At 47.4% G+C, this 23,983-nt stretch overlaps 1 protein-coding gene across 1 annotated transcript; it reads right to left on the minus strand.

Annotated features, from left to right (window-relative positions):
* Positions 1-4,218: 4,218 nt before the first annotated feature.
* LOC127597495 (ethanolamine kinase 1-like) lies at positions 4,219-23,661 on the minus strand. The gene is made up of 8 exons (XM_052060567.1): positions 23,445-23,661; positions 16,379-16,632; positions 15,326-15,460; positions 12,101-12,249; positions 11,523-11,606; positions 9,485-9,645; positions 8,395-8,468; positions 4,219-4,368 (listed from the first exon to the last, which is right to left on the minus strand). The coding sequence occupies exons 1-8, from the start codon at positions 23,586-23,588 to the stop codon at positions 4,305-4,307; spliced, it is 1,065 nt and encodes a 354-aa protein (XP_051916527.1). The 5' UTR covers positions 23,589-23,661; the 3' UTR covers positions 4,219-4,304.
* Positions 23,662-23,983: the final 322 nt, after the last annotated feature.

Genomic DNA, 23,983 nt, shown 5'->3' on the forward strand with positions numbered 1-23,983 from the left:
GTTTTTTTTTTCAGCTAAAAAGGCCTTACTATACATGGTCGTGTTTTTTTCGGCTAAAAACGCCTTACTACGCATGGTCGTTTTTTTCGGCTAAAAACGCCTTACTATACATGGTTGTTTTTTTCGGTCAAAAACGCCTGACTATACATGGTCGTTTTTTCCGGCTAAAAACGCCTGACTATACATTACTGGTGTCAAACTCATTTCACATGGTGGGCCACATACGGCCTCGGTAGACGTCAAGTGGGCCGGACCATTAAAATGATACCATACTTTGCTACAAACAACTAAAACAATATGTCTTTCCTTTGTTTTGGTATAAAGAAGCACAAGGACATTTGGAAAATGTTGAAATTTAATGAATGTACAGTATCTTTCCCAAAACATTTCATGAAGCACCTTACATTTCCTTCAACAAATGTGCAATTTACTTTTATAATTCACATACAGTATATGCATTGCAACTGATCCCATTGATACAAACTTTAACAAGTAATTGGTATTGAAAAATATAGTAATGCACTTTATGATTAAACCAGATTTATAAAGAAAGGAAGCTTTAAACCATTTACACGTGCATATAAAATCTAAATGTAATTCCTGCCTACACCTTACAAACTAAGGAGAGTTAGATAGCGTCTGCTGTCATGGGTCTGTCTCAGTGACGGACTGAGGCTGTTGTCTTCTTCTCTGGTCAAAACAGGGTCCCCTAGCGGATACTAAATGAATTGCACCTTATTACAAATATTGTATATATGTATATGTATATATGTATTTTTTTCATTTTTAAATTATCATGCAGGCCTGATTGAACCTCACGCGCGCGTGTGTGTGTGTGTGTGTGTGTGTGTGCATGATGAATGGAATTCCGCATCGGTGTGCAATTGTAAAACAAGGCCGTTTGTTGAAAAAATAAATCTGAAACTGCATTTAAGGGTGGCTCAATACTGGCTGGCCATATACGGGCCGGAGTTGTAAATTGATTTCTGGCCCAAATACTTCACTCCACAACTGGCCCTCATCTGATTTGCCAGAGTGAAGCCAGTGCCTCCTTTGCCACTCCTGGGCCGTGTTCGGCCCACATGCATTATGCCAGTGCCGACTCAAGGCCAGCTGTGCCAGCTTCATGCCGAATCCGGGCCAGATACTTTTGCTGACTGGGTATTGTCGTTATTAATTGAATATGGATAATTATTGTAAAGCTAGGTAGGCCTGAGCCAAAATTTATACTGTCCATGTATGGAAAATAGACTTCACACCCATTTGATTGATTGGATGGAGATCAGTCGATATTTTGCATTTCATGAAAAATCGATAATTGACTGTAATGTCATTAATTGGATCATGCGAATTAAGATTCTGTGCTGCCATCGTGCATATGTGAGCCTGAAAGCTAATCTATTTTTAGCCTTGACGAGTGTCATGTGAGCAGACACATCCGCCTCCGCGACCTCAACCAAAGTAATAGTGGTTACAAAGTTGTTTGTTTTGTGGACAGCTTATCATGTAATCAGGTTACAGGGTGCATGAAATGGTTAAATATATTGCTACATCTTCTGATTGAATCAGTGATTGTTTTGGGGTTTAGACTCATTGATCGCTGGTTGACACCCACGCTTCCCCCCCTCCACAAAAAAAACCCTGATCGTGTAACTGTAAATTAGCTGTAAATAAGGCTTAAAAGGGTGTGCGCGTTTTCAAAATATCGACTGCTTTATTGTTGCTGAACTGTTAAAAGGAAAGTTGTTCACGCTTTAAAAAAAAAAGTTAAAACAAGTGAGAATTTGAAATCCCGCCGTGCGTGACAAAGATGCAAGGACTCCAAAGAAAAACATGAAAAACAAGTTACGCGTACATTAGCTAGCGTTCTGCGATGAAAAGTGAAGGCGTGTCTGTGTGTCTACTGAAATGGTGGGGGGGGGGGGGGGGGGGGTTGGCAGAACAGCGGGGGTCAGCAGCCTTGGCAAGCCTTTGACAATAACACCCATTTAAATGCAATACCCACATAAAAGAATATTTTATTAAATATTTAAAAAAAGAAATCCGCTGAAAGCTTGAGCTGTGCGCGTTTTGAAAGGCGGCATAAAGGCCTATACTTCTCTTTTAATGCAGTTAGAGGAAATACAGCAAATTTTTTTCCCCTGCAAAATGACGATGGACAAAAGGCCAATTCTTTCGTCTTTCAGGCAAAGTCCTTGGGTCCTTTTAAGTGTCTACTAATTAAATATTATACGTATGAGACGAGGGGGGGGGGCGGGAGGAGGGGGAATGCCACTTTAAAAGTAGCGCTGATTGTTTGAATCAAAGACACAGCTGCAGCCTTGGTGAGTGCGGCGATGTTACGACCGCGGGCACGCGCAAAGAATGCAATTGTGGCGGATTGTCGCGGACACAATAAACGCAACTTTCAGCACGAGTAGACAGTCAACCCTTTGCTATTCGTCCCAAAGCGAAAAAGTAACCATTTGCTCCTGCACCCCAGAAAGTTTCGAATTTTCCAAAATTGATGGGGAACAAAACCCAAGACGTCAAAATGTTATATTCTAAATGTATCGTGCAGTAAACACCCCTCCATCGTGCGGTTGATATCTCAGACCACCCCGTGTAATAAGGGAAATCCAGAAATGCACTTTGACAAGAGTTCCAAGGAATGTTTTTTTATAATGTTAACCCTTTGAGGGACAGCGGTCACTACAGTGGTCAGCTTATTATGTAATCAGGTTATAGGGTGCATGAAAGGGTTAATGTCACTTTTTCTTTTTTTTTTTTTGGAAAGGTGTTGAAACAGACTTTTTTGAAAAATACAAACATGTTTATAAACATATAACATAGCGAGAGACAGCAACAGCAAAAGATTACACATTACACAAAAAGCCTTTCATTGACCTGAGCTATTGTGTTTTCACAATACCCGTTTGTTTGTTTGTTTGTTTTTTCCAAACCAACAAACTTATCGTCTCACAATACACAACCATGCCCAAAGACGCACATTATAAACTTAATCGACATCTGTCGCTTTCTGTAGAAGTAAAAAGCAGGATTCCAAAGGATTTCATGGTGAATAGCGTGCAGCACAAAATGGGCTGATCGTGAAATATGAGACAAACCTACTTCCTGCTTGCGGTCTTCTTCTTTCGTTTTTTTTGTGTAAAATAATGTGCTGCCATCTCGTGGCCAACAGTGGAATACACCCAAAAGTAACAACAAAATAGTATGCTTTCCAAACATAAGATTTAAGTTTAGAAAGCATACTATTTTCTTGTTACTTGAACCTGGCGGAACGTCCATCTTCTTATCAGCTACTATTTACGTAACTCGACATTGAATTTTTTTCTACAAAAATACATCTAAAACACAACATACATCGTATTCACCAGAGATTCTGATGATTACATCGATCAGTCTGTACAGATCACGACAGACAGATGTGTTTTGATTGTCAAGTTTTGCTCTGACCAACCAATTAGAGGACAGAAAAATTGACCAGTTTGAAGTGAGGATTAATTTCACATCTGACAGGTTGCTATTCACATCAGGGCATGGTCCAGAACCCCTGTGAGTGGCAAGGGTTCACTATTTGGTTGTTTCGTCCCGACAATTAACACCTTGACATTTGAAGCTAACGTTGAATGTCATGTGACGTGTTTCGAAGCAGCAGAAAAGTTTCAAAACCTTTGTTGTCGCGTTTCGCTTTGAGGGTTGGTGTAGAGTGTGTGTGGGTGTGGGTGTGTGTGTGTAGTGAAAGTGAGTCAAGTAAAGTGTGATTAAGAGCTTTGTAATGATGTTTAGGCCAACGCGGGCACGGCGGCATTGGAAACAATGTGCTCATGGAAAGAAAGCATTTCATGCATGTAGGCCAACGCCGACTGTTAAACTGGAGAAGCGTTGCGGTTCTTTTTATTTTTTGTTTTTCGGGGAGGGGTGCATAGTCTGCGTTGACAAAACGGTTGGACCGACTAAGCAGACATCATCACGGCGACACTCGTTAATGAACGTCGTTAAATGACGATTAGTTGTGTGTTTAATTTGGAATGGATCCTGTTGGCCTCTTTGGCATCATCTTTCCATTTATCAATTTTCAGTTGAGGCGTTGACTGTCTGCTTCAACGAATCTAATTTGGAACCGTGACGTAAAAATGATGCTCACTTTGATGCGTTTGTCTTTTCTTTTTTCATTTTTTTAACTGGATGTTTTATATTGATGGCCAAAGAGTGTAAACTTATCCAAGTATTTAATGTCATTCCGTCTTTCTTTACATTTCCAGGTTACAACGGTTACATCACCGTCCTGCTCTCTTTTTAATTCATTTCATTAAAAAATATTCTTCTTTCTTCTCAAAGTAGCGGTTGAGTCGCGCCATGGCATACCTATAAAAAAAAAGTGGAAAAAAACAAGCATGACATTAGGAGATTTAATATATTACTTTAAATGGGATTGAAAAAGCTTACTGATATTTATTCATTTTCCGTATCCTCACGAGGGTCACGGGGGGGTGCCGGAGCCTATCCCAGCTATCTTTGGGCAGTCGGCGGGGGACACCCTGAACCGGTTGCGAGCCAATCGCAGGGCACACAGAAAAGAACGACCATTCACGCTCGCACTCACACCTAAGGACAATTTAGAGTGTTCATTCAGCCTGCCACGCATGTGTTTGGAATGTGGGAGGAAACCGGAGTACCCGGAGAAAACCCACGCAGGCAAGGGGAGAACATGCAAATTCCACACAGGAAGGCCAGAGTTGGAATTGAACCCGGCACCTCTGCACTGTGAAGTCAACGTGCTCACCACTCACCTACCGGGCCGCCTCTCCCTGATATTGAAGATAAATAAATTTCTCGAGAATACCCGCTTACAACAAACGGAGCTCTTGTAGGTCATTTCCCATACTCTGATTTTGGTACAGAAGAAGCTCTGGTTTTGCCCTAAAATAGCTTTTCAGTGTGGATTGGTGAAACAGATTTTTTTGTCTTTTTCCAAACTGTCACTGCACCGCCGGACGAGTTTCGGGTCTACTCAACATGATGGTGGAGTTCAAAACTGTACACACCAGACGGTAAGTTCTCAACAGTGTGTGCTCAAGGGAGCGCAAATATTTAGCAAATGGCCTCCTGTGTCCTTGTTGAACAAGGGACGGACACCGTTTCAATGTCCTCCTGAGGTATAAACGTTGAAATGCAAAATATTGTCCTAAGATATGGCGACAACGTGTGTCACGTCCAACTCTGTGGCTTTTTAGTTTCACCTGGGAATCAACTTAAAAGGCGCTGAAAGGAGTACAAAGCGTGAGCTTTTGCCCTCTTTTTGTCTGACGCCGAGCGGAGAATACAATGTGAAAGATTGAAATCGAAAGCGGAAAGAAAGCTGCGAAGAAGCCAGCAATCGGTTGTACTTTTTCCCGCTTTTTTTTTTCATCCGGTATGTATGACAGTCTATCGTTTCCTAGCCTTTCAAAATTCTACAAAGAATGTCAACAAGAAAACAAAAATATTTATTTGTTCACAGGATATTAATGATACGTGTTTTTATTGTTGACTTCACGAGCCACCCAACCTGTGGAGGAAAAAAAAAAAAAAAAAGAACTCCAAAGGCCCATTTTACAGTGATTTCATGAGCACTTTAACTCAAGCTGACACCTCAAAAGTGGCGTACTTAAAGTTTATCGTGATCGCGGATCAAACCGAGACCCTCCCCCTTTTTTCTTTTTGCCAGAGGAAAAATGAAAAGCAGGTAGTCACAATGTCCTTTTGTGCAAAAATGGACTTGAGCGGCATGCAGTGGTGGACCTCCTCCTTGTTCATTTCCTCATAATAATGTCTTTGTCAAAATAACAGGGCTGTCTAGCCAGCGCCACCGCACATCTAAACCGCACGCGCACTCACCCCCCCCCCCCCTCACACACACACACACACACAAGTGAGCAAAGTAAATATGGAGTCAAGACGTTCCTATTGTCACAATGCACTGCATCTGGCTCGGATTAGAGCACAAGGCCGCACAGACGCCTGTCACTCGTCGGGAAGTCGGTGGAGATTTGGCTCAGGGGGTGAACAGTGGGAGGAAATGGGCACACACACACACATGCACGGACACACGCACGCGCGCGTCTCCATGACTTCAGACAACATTTACTTGCACTGGTTTCATGGATACTTACCTCTGACGCTAAAAGTCTGACTAAAGGCTTCTTACAGCACTTTGGAGTACTACAGTTTGCTCATAGGTTAAATGTGCCACACAGACACAATATTGTGGAATGGTCCCCCCCCCCAACAGCAGACTGAAACTTCCATTGTTGTCCGAGACGCTTTATCCACAGAATGTAAGATCCAAGGTCGTACTGGAAGGAAACCGATCGACGCAGAACATTGCGGCGCAACCACGAGTCCAAGTCTACTGGAATGTTTATCTCTGTTAAACATGCTCTCTTTTCAATTCGCTTCACTCTTAAAATCTTAAACATCTATATATATATTGCGCGTCGTCCCGCATGCGGTCTGTCCTTCCGTCTGTCCCTTTTCAAAACGTACCTACTTCACCGCGCCGCTGCGCGCCGCCACTGCGCGCCGCCACTGCGCCGCTCAGGCAGTGGCTCACTACGATCGCGCGGGCATCTTAGCGAAAAAATGTTGTCTACCCACAAGCATTGCAATGAAATTGTTAGTTATTTAGTAGAGCTAAACATCTCTTTATTTTCGCGATAAGCAATGAAGATGAACAAAAAGTTGAACCAAGCAACAACACTTTTGTGGGCCGAAGGAACTAGCTGATGAGCCGCCCGGAGGGCGGCGAACCAGCTAGTAGAACATAAGAGTCGAGGCCAATTGGATGGAAAAAAAAATAAGTCGGATAGCTCGCCAGAACATCAACGCACAACATTGCGGGGCTGATCATATGACTGAGTCACAAATACGCAGATCGTTCTGGAGTAAGTGCATGTCAAAGTCAGTGATGCACACAACCTTGTGGAGAGACCCGATGTCGGAGTAGTGAGCGCACACGACGTTAGGGAGCGAGCGCACGTCAAAGTCATGGACCCACGCAATGTTGTGGAGCGACCACAGGTCAGAGTTCTAAACCCACACAACAATGTGGAGTGACCACGTCAACTTCATTCATTCATTCATTCATCTTCCGAGCCGCTTGATCCTCACTAGGGTCGCGGGGGGTGCTGGAGCCTATCCCAGCTGTCTTCGGGCAGTAGGCGGGGGACACCCTGAATCGGTTGCCAGCCAATCGCAGGGCACACATAGACAAACAACCATCCACGCTCACACTCACGCCTAGGGACAATTTGGAGTGTTCAATCAGCCTGCCATGCATATTTTTGGAATGTGGGAGGAAACCGGAGCACCCGGAGAAAACCCACGCAGGCCCGGGGAGAACATGCAAACTCCACACAGGGAGGCCGGAGCTGGAATCGAACCCGGTACCTCTGCACTGTGAAGCCGACGTGCTAACCACTGGACTACCAGGCCGCCCTCAACTTCATATATTAGCAAATAAAGGTCAAGCAAATGGATGCGCACAACGGTGGACTGACTACACGGCAGATTTAGACATTCTTGAAATGCTACGGCGCCACGGCTATGCCCGACTCACTTAGAGCACACAGCATTGCGGAGTGATTCGAAACTTGTATATTTGGGCACTCGTAAGTCGGGGTCACACTGTAGGTGTATTTGGATTGGGAGGTGTGGGGGTGGTGGACGCAGAGGTTAGCAGGCTCACCGTTCCGTCCGTCCATTTCCCACCGGGCTTGGCAACAAGTTCGGCCTTAAACGAAGGTAACCCGACCCGTCCGCGCATTGACTCGGGGGCGACCCGGGAGCAGACGGCGTTGGTGGTAGCGGCGCTGGGGTTCAAGGGATACATACTCAAATGCGGGAACAATAGCGGCTCTGTGCCTGAGCGCCCCTCTGGATCACATTTCCTCACGGGCTCCGCATCCAAATGAGGCGAGGGTGCTGCCGTTGATCTCGCAGGAGGTTACGAGAGGTGGGGGGTAGGAGCGGGTGGCGGCTGCCCGGTGTCAATAGTGATTTGGATCAACGAGATGGTGCGGGCCAGATGCAAAGAATGATAAACGGCGGCGCGGGAGCTTTTCAAAGCCTTCACACATTGCGATTGGAATATTCAGCATTTATTTGTCTTTCGCAATCTCGAGATGTTTCTCTTGTTTATTTTTATTTCAAAAGTCTGACGTAACAGCCAGTCTGTAGGCCGGGGCTTCACGCCGGGGTGGTCGTACTAAAGAGTCTCATCGTCGCACCGTGGTAAAGCCCCGTGACAATAAAGGTGGGATATAATCCGGCAACGGTAAATACAGTCGCGACAGCTCTCGTTTTGGATGTGCTAACCTGCGTGTGCCAAATAAAAATGAAGGAAGCACAAACCTGTGGAAGTCAAAATCAATCGAGGAGTAGTGAGACTGGAGAATTGCCCACAAACCCCAGAAGAAGTTGGATGCCTGGTTGAAGTAAAAAGTACAAAAAGTCACTCATCAAATAGCTTGACAGGTTGGTGAGTTTTAAGTGCACTCCAAGGGAGACCTTTTAAGGACCTCATGGAAACGTTGGGTTGGCAAGAACATGTATCGTTGAGAAAAGCCATAGTTATCTATATTAGGGTGGTGGTCTCCAACCACTGGACCAGCACAGATAATTTGAAGTAGAAAACAAAAAACACCACCCCGATGAAAAGTTGCTGGGTCACAAATGCAAAAAAGTTTGGCAAAACTTGTCGAGCATTAAAGGACGCATGATAAATCTCAATGCTCATGCTCTGACTTGAGCAGGACGTCGGACATTTTGTTTCAAAGGCAGCCATTTTGGGTGAATTCCAAGGCTCGGGTTTTGACAAACTCCGAATCGGAGCTCCAATTGGAAGTGGGCCTCCTTGACAGACGGGTGATGCGGAATTGTCAACTTTTTTTGCATACGCTATTTAAAGTGGGCGGAGCCTGGTGTCAAACTCAAACATTTCCAGGGATTTGGCATAAAATAGGGAACTCCTCACAAACCATCCCCGGCCCCCAGTTTCATAGATGGATATAAAATTGAATGAACATGCCGATCATAACAGGACAGAGGAAATGTCTCAAGGACCCACGGCGTGGAGTTGAGAGAAACATTTTTTGGGGGGCAAGTTGAAATCCAGTGCTTGTGAACTCCAATCAGAAAACACCATCAATTTGAACCCATTCCTCCCTAGTTTGTCACAGAACAATTTCCATTTTTGCGCCTGCTTTATTCCCTCTCTTTTCATTGTTAGACTACAAGAGCGCGTTTAAGGCTGATAGTCCAGTAAGTATGACAATTACGTTCCAAAAGTCTATTCGGTCTCTCATTTTTCCTTGTGTCACTTTCCAATCAACTCACAGCGCCTCCGTCGCGTTCGGAGCCATTCTCGGTCACATTTTCAGACAGGCAAACGATTTTAGTCTTAAAAACGGGAAGTTCGGTTGTGAGTCAAGCCTTCGCTCACCAATGAGAACTTGCAGACTTGCACGTAGAGTCGTGTCACCTCATCCCGGGTCACGCTGACGTCTTGCCCCGTGCAGTGTTTGTAGGTCAACAAGTAGGCCACCAGCCAGTCGCTCTGCAGGCGGCGGCTCGGCCAACGGCTGTAGTCGATGTCCTGGACACCTTCCAGAGCACCCCAAAAAACAATCATAAAAATCCCACGAGTCATATTTTGCCAGGTAAGACTACCCGAGTATAACGCTGATTTTTATTCAACATAGCTAAAGTCCCTACCAGTTGGACATCTCTGAAGGATGATCCCATGGACTGACGATCGTAAGAGTTAAACATGGAACACGCATACCGATCATCAGGTCCAAATGGACAATTTTACCCCTTTCCGATCAAAATCACCAAAGGCCTGATGAGCAGATGTCTTGGAAAGAGCATCATAAGCGATTTTCATGGGAAGTTTTAAGAGTGGCTGTTATGAAATTGACAATCGTAAATGCTAAACCTGTTCAATATTTAAGTTAGTGTACACACATATCGATAATCAGGCTAAATGCATACCTGTCAACTCATACGGTTTAGCCATAGTTCATACGGATTTTGTGGTGAATCTTACGTATATGGCTGTATCGCACAAATCATACGGATTCTGAAAATGTCTTTTTTTTTTCACCAACTCCAAATCATTTGGAAAAAAGTAACGCAGGAATACAACTCTGAACACAGTAATGCCACTAAGTAGAATGATGATTAGACATTAACCAGACATTGTATTATGGAGGGCCCGGTAGTCCAGTGGTTAGCACGTCAGCTTCACAGTGCAGAGGTACCAGCTGGTTCGATTCCAGCTCCGGCCTCCCTGTGTGGAGTTTGCATGTTCTCCCCGGGCTTGCGTGGGTTTTCTCCGGGTGCTCCGGTTTCCTCCCACATTCCAAAAACATGCATGGCAGGCTGATTGAACACTCGAAATTGTCCCTAGGTGTGAGTGTGAGTGCGAATGGTTGTTCGTTTCTGTGTGCCCTGCGATTGGCTGGCAACCGATTCTGGGTGTCCCCCGCCTACTGCCTGAAGACAGCTGGGATAGGCTCCAGCACCCCCCGCGACCCCAGTGAGGATCAAGCGGCTCGGAAGATGAATGAATGAATGTATTATGGAGATCTACAATAAATATTGAACATTTCGTGGGTTTTTTTCTGCCGTTACTTTGACATATAAAATGCTTTGGTATGTTATAAGGATTTTATGCTCTTTTTAAGGATTTTTGGGTAGTTTATACAGGTTGGCGCTCCGAAAGGTTGACAGATATGTAAATGTCGTTTTTTTTCCTTCCCTTTTCCAAAGGCCCAATTACTGGATGTCAATGGAATAAGATCTGGAGTGATTTTCCTGCGGTGTGATCAGCCCAATCTGCTTGGAAAGTGGCCGACAATCAAAAATGCAAAACCTGTTCAATATTCACAGGGGTCAGGGTTAGGTTTGACAAATGTGTGTGGGCTCGGGTTGGATCCAGGGTTAGGGTGTGCTCAAACAGTGTGGACTGTCTCCATCTTCCTGCAATGAGCGGGGGTTTGAAGAAATGCTGGTTTTGATCCTTTTGTAGACGGTTTTAGTCACATTTTTTTTCTTGTGGTAATTTGACTTGATCCTCAACGCGTAGCGTTTCTCTTGTAAAAATAAGCTAGCTGTTGGACGTTTAGCTGACTCTTTGCGGTAGTATTCAAGCGCAATAAAGGCGGTAGTGATTTACGCCGTATGGCCTCATCACTTGGCGTCATGACAACGGCTGCGGGTCGTCAGCCAACGTTAACGCACTGCTGCGGTTACCAATGATCAGATTTGGCAAAAGAGCTCACACTCACACCGTACTTAAAGACAAGAACAGATCCTTGGAGGAAAAAGAAGACTTGAAGAAGCACAATGACTGGCTCTACTTCAGTCAAATTAAAATGTACAGACTCCCCAAAAAATAAAAGAAACACTCAAGTACAGATACTTGAAAAAAAATCTATTGAAGTACAACAACATGAGTACCGGAGAACCAAACCTACCAGCAAATTCATTGAAGTGATTGCCAATATCGAAGGCCTGGTAGTTGTACTCGGCATACTCGTAGTCGATGAAGCTCACTCTTCCTGAAAGGAGGTGGCAGGGGGGGGGGGGGGGGGGGTATTGGCGTAAGAAATGGGACAGAACAGCTGTTATTTTATCGTTATCCCTACATTGAACTTTAAAAGCACACAATTTGAAATAAATATTCAAAAATATGAGACAAACACAGTCGGCTATTTATGTCGTTCTTGTTTAGTCTGTAAACCCCCATTGAAGCGTCACTTGGTATACCGTTTTTTTGTTTTTTTTAAATAACTGTGATGAATTTCACGGTTTTCTGAACTTTAAATTGAACACATCACAAAGTAAAAGCAACTACTGCAGCTTTCCTAAGTGATTGCTTCACCACTTTTTTTTTTCATATAAACCTACCAGTCTTTTTATTATTGTCAGCAGTATTCATGCAGGTTAATCACAAGCGAAGGCTGGCGCCCTGCGACATGGCCACATGTGAAAATAATTCATAAGACGTCCCCAAAAGCGCAGTCCCCCCCCCCCCCCCCCCCCGCTGGCTCACCCTGCTCACGGTCGTGGATGATGTTTTTGGTCAGGAGGTCGTTGTGACACAACACGATGGGCGAGCCCAACGGCGAGAGGTGGCGCTCCAGTGACTCCGCCTCCGCCGACAACATCGCCAAACTGGGCAACTGCGGGCCGGACGACGAACTGCAGGACGCCACAAACCGCAGAGAAGGGAGGAAAAAAAAATGTTTAGTTTTAAATGCGAGTTTGCGCAATTTGGACGAATGTTTCGCAGTGCTCAGAGCATGTTTAATTTAGATGTGTTGGCAGCATCGCGTGTTCAGTGGTAACAGCTGTGCTCACAACAACTTGAAAATGAGGTTTTAGGGCCCAACCGAGCGCAGCGGTAACAAGAGGGGTGTGAATCATTTAAAAATTAATAACCCCAAGAGTCAGTTTCACTTAGAGACTTGAAATTTGGTTTGGAATGTCTACCATGAGTAGACCCACAAAAAAGTCTCAAGCGGCTGCGGTCGAAAAATTACAGGGAGCCTTCCATTTTATATATAAAGCTCATTTTTTTTGTATCCAATCCAGGTCGACAATATAAAACGTGCCACAGTTTGTCTTTATTCACTGGTGTTTCTGCTCATCCGGCAGGTAAACAAGCTCTAGAGTCGAAGTATCTTTGGCTAAAGACTGTGGCAGGATTTACTTTTCTGGACATGGATTTTACAACTCCGTCAGACAGGAGAACATTTATTTTGGCCGTTGAAAAATACCTTTCACCAAAAGCACTTATTTTAGTCGTAGTAGAACAATCTAGAGAATCATAAGGTATGATTCCATCGACTTTCAGTGAACAAGAAAAAAAAAGACTGAACAAGAATCTTTCTGATTTCAAAGGGCTTTGAACACACAGAAATTTGGTAGCCTTCGACTTCCTGTTTGACTTTGAGCCGGCCTCAAATGTAGCGTTTAAAGCCATGCAGTCGTTCGCTTAATTGCAGTCTATCACCTGCGTTAACCGCGGCCCGACATGATAAACACGCTTGATTCCCTTTCAGCTCAAGTGCGTCGATTAGGCGAAGCTTTTGAAGCCGTCGCCATCTTTTTTGGGCGGCGTGCGTGCGTCCGCCTCCTGCTCATCAGCGGGAATTTCCTCCATTTATCAATGCGGCTTATTTAAATATGACTCCGATGCCACGAGAGCGTACAAGAGTGCCTTTTCTTTGCACTCTTGTACGCTCGCGCCAGTGCATGCCGGCGACCCAGCGGGATGCCTTTTTCACATGCACTATTGGCCTCGGTGCGTGTGTGCGCGCGTCCCGTGCGTGTGCTGCAGCTGCGCGCCGCCTATCTATGCGCAGCGGGTGGCGCCCAGGCTGAAGACCTCCCCTGCAGGTGCACCATCTTCCTGCTCTTTCTTTGGACGTTTCCTCTGAAGATCACATTCACGCTCAAGAGTACAAAAGTGCCTCTGATGCCTCTCCATGCAAAGACTAATGAATACACACATACACGGGCTCACACACACGCTGGTACTCAGAATTGTTGGTAATCATGGCTCACAGCGCAGCACCATCTATTGGGTCTCCACAAGAAGTGCAGCCTGCGTGGACAAGGCATCCACTCCCGTTGTTGCTCCCACAAGGATTGCATTGTTAAATGCCCGGTCATTGACGAACAAGACGTATATCCTGAGGGAGTTTTTCCTTTCCAATGACCTGGATTTTCTCTGTCAGACGGAGACTTGAACAGGTCAGTATAATGCTTTAATTGAACTGTTGCCACCTGACTGCGCCTTCTTGGACTCCACGAAGATTTTTGGCCATGGTGGAGAAACCGTGAGTATTTTTTAAAACAATTTTAAATGTAAACTTTGTATATTCACTACATCCTTGAGTGATTTAGGTCCTATTGAGATGACAAAACCTTTTGTGTTAGCCTTGGTAGCTCTGAGTCACAAACTGCCCCACTGTGGTGTGGTGTTCCACAGGACTCAATTCTGGGGCCTCTGCTGTTCTCGCTGTATCTGCTCCCATTGGGTTCCATCTTAAGGAAACATGGTATGTCTTTCTGCTGCTATGATCTATGAGAGGGGGTTGTACATCTTGAAGTTGTCGGTCAAAATAGCGATTTAAAACATTAGCAGAAAACCAGACTTTTTTCACTGTAAAAAAACAATGACTTTGAACAAATATCCCTTTTCACACTTATTTTTCAAACATTTATAGTCAAAATGCCACGATGTAAAGGCGATATTGTAAAATGGGTTAAGTGCTGTCATGGCAGTAACTGAGCATGATTTGTTATTCATAAAGATCCCTCGGTGATGCTAACGTTGACCTAATGTTAATATATATGTTTTTCTCATCCAAGTATGAAACTATAGCATGAGTGTGTCAGGAAGTGTTGTCTGCTCTTTGTTTTGCACCTACTTCTGACCCAGCGAGCCCTCCCTGTCAAAGATAACATAAGTAATTGTATATACGTTATAAGTCATTATAATACATTTCGAAGTCACCTAATGGAGCGGAGCATGGCAGGGAGAGGAAGATCATGACAAGAGAATGCTGCTGGCTTCCATCACAGCGCTCACAAAATTCACCTTTCACCTCGCAGCTCACAACTACCACCAGCGAGATGGCAGGAAGTCGTCCAATTTAATGCATACATGCTAATTGACAGACTAATGTGGACCTAAATGGACATGTGACAAATTTCTTGATCCTGTCCTAATCTTGACAGAACTGAGTTTAACACAGAATATCAGACTTCCTTTTGTTACCTCAACATGTCAAGCGTCATGCATTTAAAAGTTGTTCCATCGAATGGTCCTTTTCCTCAGGTTTGCCCCGCCTCATAAATAAACTGGCTGCAACTATCCACCTGTACGAGCAAGAGAATCCGGATTTGTAGTCTATAGTTTGTCTATACATTCGCTGTCAATGGCCAGTGAGTATTTGTTTGTTGTTGTTGTTTTTTTGTTGTTGTTAATCTGTGCATTGTAACTGGCTTGTAACCAGCCCAGCATGTACATTTTCTCTTGTCCAAAGTCAATTGGAATTCACGAGGGCTGCAGAAAATGAATGTGTTGATGTTGGGGAGAAGAGTTTTTAAAATGTCACCAATTAGGATATACATACTCTGATGTTGTCCAATGAAAAGCATTAATGAACAAATTTTGTGAGATTTTTTTAACTCAATTTGTTTCTTAACCACCTTGGTTATTTTTGTTATTGTAGAGATTAAAACACACTCGAGGACGGTTTATTACCTTGGCCCGCTGAGTTTGCCACTGTCCTCTAAGAGCGTGAGAAAATGAGACATCTTGGTCCACAGCAGACGCTCGCGGGGATGAGCGTTCGGTGGACAGATGGAATGGATTCTCGCCATCTCAGCTGCGATCAATCTGAGGGGGGAGGAGGATACTTTATTTTTCCTTATCGCCCTTTCTCGGGTGATGTTTTCTGTTCTAAGTCAACAGTGCTAGAAATGACACCACATGAATACATGCAGTATTATTGTTACGAATTCGCATTGCAGCTATACCAGATATAAAAAGTTGAATATTAAGTTTCAAGTTTTGACGTCGTAAGTTTCACGTCATTTATTACATTAAAATGTCAATGGGTTGACTTCCGTATTGGGCAGGGCAGGGTTAAAAAAAAAAGAAGGATTTTTTTCCGGTTCTGGTCATTGAAGAGCCTATTGTGCGTCTTCTTTTGAAATCTTTTTTTTTTCCAAATACTTGGCCTTATTTTTTTTATTTGATTTTATTTTTTATAGTACTATAGAACAGCGTTGCATTTACGTAGCTAGCAACTTTGATTTTTTTTATTTTTTTATTTTTACAAAAAAAGACGCTACCAATGACGTGCCATGATAGTTAGTCAATAAAATATCATGTTTTAGATGAGAAATTTACGTTAAAACTACTGCGTTTTGAGCTGAACATTATTACGCTGGGATGTAGAAATGTCTTGTTAAAATGTGAAACTGACCACATTATAAAGTGGTAGCTGATCTCCTTGCATTAAGTGTTTTTTTATTTGAAAAGTGTGAAGTGTTTAGTATATTCCCACCTTCCACGAATGCAGCATTTGTCAGGCCAAAAACACCCCAGAAGTCATAAAAATTTGAAAATATCTTAATTCAGCGACCATCAGACGTTTCGTTTTTTGCAAGACATATACAAAAAGATCACAATGGACGCGCTTGCGTAAGACGACAATGTGTCACCTCACGCTTTTGAAACCTCCTTGTCAATACGTCTACTGTTTTACACTTGCATGACAGTGAACACGCAACTGACTGGAATTGTTCTGACTTGTATATGGAGGGCTGGCAGAGCAGCCTGTCCTCCAGCACGTCTCCGGGGACAAACTGGTAGCAGATGCCGTTGCGGAAGCTGCAGTAGATCTGCGGGCCGCGGCCGTGAGAGTGGAGGAGGCGGAACATTTCCACCTCCCGCTGGCGGTCCACAAAGAGCTCGGTCTGTTGGCCGTAGACTCGTACCAGCACGCAGTCGGACTCGTCCACGGAGCAGCCCAGCAGCCGGTTGGTGATGCCCTCGGTGAACGTCTGCCGCCAGAGGACCGTGAAAGAATATTTGAGTTGACGAAGATGGGTCAATCATACAAAGAAACAATTGTTTGAGTCAATAGCTGTTGAAATCAATCGAGTTCTCGCCTTGATGTACAAATATTTGACATTGAAATGGGTCCATAAAAATGGTTCTTTTTTTTCTCCATCTGGAATCATTTCATGGTAAAGTGGCGTAAACCAAAGGAAATATCTATCTATCGTCATTAATTTAGCTTTGCTTCTGATATTTTTTTTAATTAATAAAAGGGTCTTGTCCTAACATACGAAAACAATCTTTGGCAAGGTTGACTGAAATTAGGTGAAAATCGCGAGCACTCGACATGAGCACGTCTGACATCGTTCAAAATGAAGTGGGTTCTCGCTCAGATACTCGGAGCTCCCCGTTGAAGTGTCTGCTGACACGACACATGACACAGTGTACACACCGCTGACACTTTCTCATTCTCAGACTCGGTCCCAGTGCAGGTGTCGCTCATACGTGATCAAAACCCTCCCCCAAATAAATACAAGCACAATACGCGAATTAAGTGGAGCATGCGGTCTGTGTGTGTGCTTTAGTAGACCTGCCGCAGATGGAGAGGTCACCCGGCCCATGTGATGTCACCTAACAAACATAAACTCTCTTTCAGACTCTGATTGAGCCAACATGGCGACACAATGAGTTTCTTATGGCTACACTAACACACCTCCACCCGCAAGACCTTGTCGTTTTGTTTTCATTCATTCATTCATCTTCCGTACCGCTTGATCCTCACTAGGGTCGCGGGGGGTGCTGGAGCCCATCCCAGCCGTCTCCGGGCAGTAGGCGGGGGACACCCTGAATCAGTTGCCAGCCAATCGCAGGGCACACAGAGACGAACAACCATCCACGCCCACACTCACACCTAGGGACAATTTAGAGTGTTCAATCAGCCTGCCATGCATATTTTTGGAATGTGGGAGGAAACCGGAGCACCCGGAGAAAACCCACGCAGGCCCGGGGAGAACATGCAAACTCCACACAGGGAGGCCGGAGCTGGAATTGAACCCGGTAACTCTGCACTGTGAAGCCGACGTGCTAACCACTGGACTACCGGGCCGCCGTCGTTTTGTTTTACCTATTACTATTTTGTGGTTGTGTATGGACAATAAATATGAGAAAATATCATGCATTTCCAGTGAATTAAGGGAAACTAGACATAGTACTGGAAACATGGAGGTAAACTACATGACCATCCTCAACTTTATTAAAGACACTATTTCCAGATAATAAAACATTGAAAGACAGAATGGAGGGAATGTATAAGTTGTGTAGCCCACAGAACATAAAAAATGAATGCGCACAACATTGTGGAGCGACTACATCAGTCTAGCCAAATGCTAATTATTGTTGAAAAATCGTCAACACATAGCATTAAGATATGAAGTAGATTGGGTGTAACATACGAGAGGAACATGTAAGCGTCTTCCTTGTCACGTCGCGTGCTCGCCAGCAGGTGGCGGGTTCTCCCGCCACCTGTTCGGCACACCTGCCCGTTATTTCGGGCTGATTACGTGCCTTTATTAGGCGACTCCGGCAGTCATCTCACTGCCGGAGAATTCCTTACCGTGCCATTGTTCGCTATTTGCTATTCTCGTCGTTCGACCATTTCTCGCTGCCCTATTGCCTTACGGCCCCAATTCTTCGCGTACTTCATATTGTCATCTAATTGTTTTCTCGGTAGTTCCTCGCCCTTTATCGTTTCGCGAGCGTTTTCGGTTATCTTCCATATTCTTTCCTGGTTCTTATTTGACCAGCGCTTTCTGTTACCGTTTTCCCTGTTCGGGCTCCTTTTGTTATTTATTAAAATCCCTTTGTTCACACAAGATCTTTTCGTTGTCTGCTTCTCCGGGGATCCACCTCGTCTTTTTTTTTCTGTTGTGCACGAGGCGATTTCTCATCGCCTCGGGCTCAACGTGACAGAATTCTCCGGCCACCATGGATCCCGCAGACGCCGAAAAGATCTTGTCCGCTCTTGCTCGACAAGAGCGGCAAGTGAGTCAGCACCGCCAAGCCCTTACGGAACTCAACGGCGCGGTCTCCATGCTGGCTCATCGGTTCGATGATCTCGAACCTCGCCTTATTCGGGTGGAGGAACGAAGACCACCTTCCGGGCTTCGTCCTACCACCCCGGAGGCTCCCTCCTCGTACCCTCCTATGTCGAGGGAGCCCTCGCTTCCACACCCCCCTCGCTACGGGGGTGAACACGGGCAGTGTGGACACTTCCTACACAATTGCTCGCTAATATTTGACCAACAGCCGTCCGCCTACGCTACTGACGCCGCCAAGGTGGCCTATATCATGAGTCTCTTGACAGGTCCGGCGGCATCGTGGGCAATCGCGACCAGCGACGCAAAGCCGAATCTCCGCACCTCCTATCCGGATTTCGTGGCAGCCTTCCGTCGGGTGTTCCACCATCCCGTGCGGGGCAGAGAGGCGGAGGGGCGGCTGCTCGACCTGCAGCAGGGAAGGCGTTCGGTCGCTGACTACTCCATCGAGTTCCGGATCCTGGCCGCGCAGAGCGGTTACGACGATCGGGCCCTGTGTGGACTGTTTCGCCGTGGCCTGAACTCATTACTCAAGGACGAGCTGGCGACCCGCGACCACAGCACCGATTTGGAGGAGCTGATCGACCTCGCCCTCCTTATGGACAATCGCCTGAGGGAGCGAGGCCGGGAGCGTGGAGGTGATCGGTATCCGTCCCGCCGCACCACGTACCGTGAGGAACATCGTGGGTTCGGTGATCACCCCCGGGACGAGCCGATGCAGCTGGGCGGCAAGGACGGTGGTGCGGAGGAAGAAAGGCGCCGTCATCGCGACCGTGCTACAACTAGCGGCGACCAACCATCCCCCCGCGCCGCAACCAGCCATCCGGGATCGTCCTTCCACGCTCCTCCCGAGTACTGTGAGTCACGGCCCCGCGCGTCGCCCCCCGAGTCTAGGCGAGTCGATAAGCGACCAGGACATCCTAATAGACTCGAGCTCGAGGCGGAGGTATTCGGCGAGTCCCGGTCAAGACGGGTTCGGGCCCTGGTGGATTCGGGAGCCGATGATTGTTTAATGGACACTAATCTCGCGTCCGAACTGGGGTGCTTTTTAGAGGAGTTGGTTGTGGCGAAGCGGGTGCGTGATCTGGATGGGCGCCTCCTGGCGGTGGTAACGCATCGAACGGAGCCGTTAAAGCTTTCATTATCCGGGAATCATATTGAGCATCGTCGTTTTTATGTTATGCGGTCCCGGAACGCCCCGATCATCCTCGGTTTACCCTGGCTCCAGACGCATAACCCGGTGATCTCATGGGCGCGCCCCGCTATCGATAGCTGGAGCCCTTATTGTTACCAGCACTGCCTGCGGTCAGCCGTCGGGAGGCACGAACGCGTCACGCCCCCCGAGGAGATCTGCCTTGACGGAGTGCCGGAGTGCTATCGGGATCTTGGGGAGGTCTTTAGCGAGGATCGCGCGCGCTCCTTGCCCCCACACCGCCCCTACGATTGCGCGATAGACCTGCAGGCGGGCGCTCCGTTGCCAACCTCGCGTCTGTATCAGGTATCCCATCCCGAGCGTGAGGCGTTAACGGAGTATATTAACAGCTCGCTCGCTGCAGGTCTCATCAGACCATCACGCTCACCGTTAGGGGCGGGTTTCTTCTTCGTAGGGAAGAAGGATAAGTCCCTACGACCCTGCGTAGACTATCGTGGACTAAATGAAATTACAATTAAAAATAGATACCCGCTACCCTTGTTGGACTCCGCCTTCGCCCCATTGCAATCAGCCACCATCTTCTCAAAATTAGACTTACGCAGCGCGTACCACTTGGTTCGCATCCGAGAGGGCGACGAGTGGAAAACCGCGTTTAAGACCCCCCTGGGCCATTTCGAATATCTCGTCATGCCTTTTGGCCTCACAAACGCACCTGCCGTCTTCCAGAACCTCATTAATGACGTGCTCCGGGACATGATCAACATCTTCTGTTTTGTTTATCTTGACGACATTTTAATTTTTTCTCGTTCTCTGCATGAGCACCAGCAACATGTTCGGCTGGTGCTACAACGTTTGCTCGAGAACCGGCTCTTCGTCAAGGCAGAAAAGTGTGAGTTCCATGTTCCCGTCATCTCCTTCCTGGGGTTCATTATAGAACAGGGCAAGCTACGGGCGGACCCCATTAAGACGCGTGCGGTCACTGAATGGCCGGTCCCGTCCAACCGTAAGGAGCTGCAGCGCTTCTTGGGGTTCGCCAACTTCTATAGGCGTTTCATCCGTGGTTACAGCCAGATGGCGCTTCCCCTAACCCGCCTTACCTCGGTCAAAATCCCTTTTAAGTGGGACCCTGCCGCGGATGCGGCGTTCGCGCGTCTTAAGGCGGCGTTCACTAGTCCCCCGGTGTTGCAACATCCTGACCCTGACCGCCCTTTCGTCGTAGAGGTGGACGCCTCGGATTCAGGGGTGGGTGCGGTGCTGTCCCAACGCTCCCCAGTCGACCAGAAGCTGCACCCCTGCGCCTTCTTCTCCCGTCGACTCAGTGCCGCCGAGTCGAACTACGACGTGGGCAACCGGGAACTGTTGGCTGTGGTCACCGCATTACAGGAGTGGCGGCACTGGCTCGAGGGGGCTAAGGAACCGTTTACCGTATACACGGACCATAAGAACCTCGCCTACCTCCGCTCCGCGAAGAGACTTAACGCCCGTCAGGCCCGGTGGGCCCTCTTCCTCACCAGGTTCGACTTCGTTCTCACCTACTCCCCCGGTTCCAAGAACACTAAGCCTGACGCCCTTTCCCGGCTCCACGAACCTGCGGGGAGGGACCGTTCCCCGGAGACCATCCTCCCGACCCAGTGCATAGTGGGGGCCGTCCAGTGGGAGATTGAGCAGCGGATCCTGTCCGCCCTGGTGGGGGTGCAGGTGCCGGCGGGGTGCCCAGCAGGGAAGCTGTTCGTGCCTCCTGCCCTCCGTTCGGAGGTCCTGCAGTGGGGACACGCATCCAAGGTGGCGTGTCATCCCGGGGTGAACCGGACTGTGCAGCTCGTCGCCCAGCGTTTCTGGTGGCCGGAGCTCCGCCGCGACACGACGGAGTTCGTCAAGGCCTGCACCTCCTGCGCCTGCGGCAAGTCGTCGCATCAGCCCCCGGCGGGACTGCTCCAACCGCTGCCCATTCCTCCTCGCCCGTGGTCTCACATCGCGGTGGACTTCGTCACGGGCCTACCGCCTTCCCGGGGCCGGACGGTCGTGCTCACGATCGTGGACCGCTTCTCCAAGGCCGCTCACTTTGTGCCCTTGTCCAGGTTGCCGTCGGCGCTGGAGACCGCCAACCTCCTCATCCAGCACGTCTTCCGTCTCCACGGCATTCCGGCGGACATCGTATCGGATCGGGGGCCCCAGTTTGTGTCCCGCGTCTGGAAGCGGTTCTGCCGGTCCCTCGGAGCTACGGCCAGCCTGACCTCGGGATACCACCCTCAGTCCAATGGGCAGGCTGAGCGCGCCAACCAGGATCTGGGGGCGGCCCTCCGCTGTGTCTGTCTCCACCGTCCGGCATCCTGGGCCGACCACCTGCCCTGGGTGGAATACGCCCACAACACTCTCGTCTCCTCCGCTACAGGCAGGTCGCCGTTCATGACGGCCTACGGCTACCAGCCACCGCTGTTCCCGTCCCAGGAGGGGCTGGTGGAGGTCCCTTCCGTGCAGCGCCACCTTAAGCGGGCCCATCAAGCCTGTGTCTTCCAGCGCCTTGGCGCCCCCTCCCGCTCCGCCGCCGCCCCCGCGGGTGGTCGACGGGGACCCGGTGTACACGGTTCGTGCCATCCTGGACTCTCGGCGCAGGGGCAAGGGCTTCCAGTACCTGGTCGACTGGGAGGGCTACGGGCCGGAGGAGCGGCAATGGGTGCCTCGCTCCTGGATCCTTGACCCGTCCCTTCTGCGCGACTTCCACGCTGCTCATCCGTCCAAACCGGGTAGTCCGCCGGGAGGCGTCCGTTGAGGGGGGGGTACTGTCACGTCGCGTGCTCGCCAGCAGGTGGCGGGTTCTCCCGCCACCTGTTCGGCACACCTGCCCGTTATTTCGGGCTGATTACGTGCCTTTATTAGGCGACTCCGGCAGTCATCTCACTGCCGGAGAATTCCTTACCGTGCCATTGTTCGCTATTTGCTATTCTCGTCGTTCGACCATTTCTCGCTGCCCTATTGCCTTACGGCCCCAATTCTTCGCGTACTTCATATTGTCATCTAATTGTTTTCTCGGTAGTTCCTCGCCCTTTATCGTTTCGCGAGCGTTTTCGGTTATCTTCCATATTCTTTCCTGGTTCTTATTTGACCAGCGCTTTCTGTTACCGTTTTCCCTGTTCGGGCTCCTTTTGTTATTTATTAAAATCCCTTTGTTCACACAAGATCTTTTCGTTGTCTGCTTCTCCGGGGATCCACCTCGTCTTTTTTTTTCTGTTGTGCACGAGGCGATTTCTCATCGCCTCGGGCTCAACGTGACATTCCTGGCATGTAACCATGGAGGCACACAACGTTACGGAGTGATCAGTTTACTGTAATGCCAACCATTGTACCAGACTTTTTTTTTCAGATATTTGTAGGTACCTGTAAGAAGTCAGTCTGGATGGAATAAGCAAGTGGCTTTAGGCCCAGGCATGCAAACATGGATTCACACAACACTGTGGAGTGACCACATCAGTGTACTGGAACGTTAATCATGGTAAAATACGGACTACATAACATAAGATATTCCACAAAGTGGATGGAACAAAGAAATATGGCAGGACCAGTGACTGGCCTTCATGCGGATGTCTTGTGGCATCCAGTGAGGTCTCAGCATTCTCAGGAGGTCCAGGACGGAGGTGCGCGCTTCACTTTCATCCACGTGGACGTCAATGTGGAGAAGTTCATCGCACGTCTTCATTTTCAACCCTAATCTCATCAATGGAAACCTTCACCAAGTCCACTAATGCGTCCGCAGTGCATCCATGTCTGGTGAACCAACAATCTCGTCACTGTGCTGATTCAGAGGCCAATGGTCCCCTGAACAACTTGGCGGGACGAACAGTTTACTGATTAACCAACTGTCGCCGAACCACAGCACGGATACTTTCATATGTGATTATGTGATGAGCATTTGGTAAGTTGGTAGGTAGGTATTGTAGGTAGCTAGCTAGCGCTAGCTAGCTATCTAACTAGATAGATAGATAGATAGATAGATAGATAGATAGATAGATAGATAGATAGATAGATAGATAGATAGATAGATAGATAGATAGATAGATAGATAGATAGATAGATAGATAGATAGATAGATAGATAGATAGATAGATAGAT

The sequence above is a fragment of the Hippocampus zosterae genome, chromosome 3, assembly GCF_025434085.1.
Source record: "Hippocampus zosterae strain Florida chromosome 3, ASM2543408v3, whole genome shotgun sequence".
NCBI lineage: Eukaryota > Metazoa > Chordata > Actinopteri > Syngnathiformes > Syngnathidae > Hippocampus > Hippocampus zosterae.

Bases quoted from the DNA above. Each gene is read 5' to 3' on its own strand.
- LOC127597495 (XM_052060567.1), bottom strand. From the start codon at position 23,588: ATGAGATTAGGGTTGAAAATGAAGACGTGCGATGAACTTCTCCACATT. The intron at 9,646-11,522 runs GTAGGTTTGGTT...GTGCTCTGGAAG, and splicing joins TCACTTCAATGAATTTGCTG to GTGTCCAGGACATCGACTAC. The intron at 4,369-8,394 runs GTTTGTGCTTCC...TTTTTTTTATAG, and splicing joins ATTGATTTTGACTTCCACAG to GTATGCCATGGCGCGACTCA.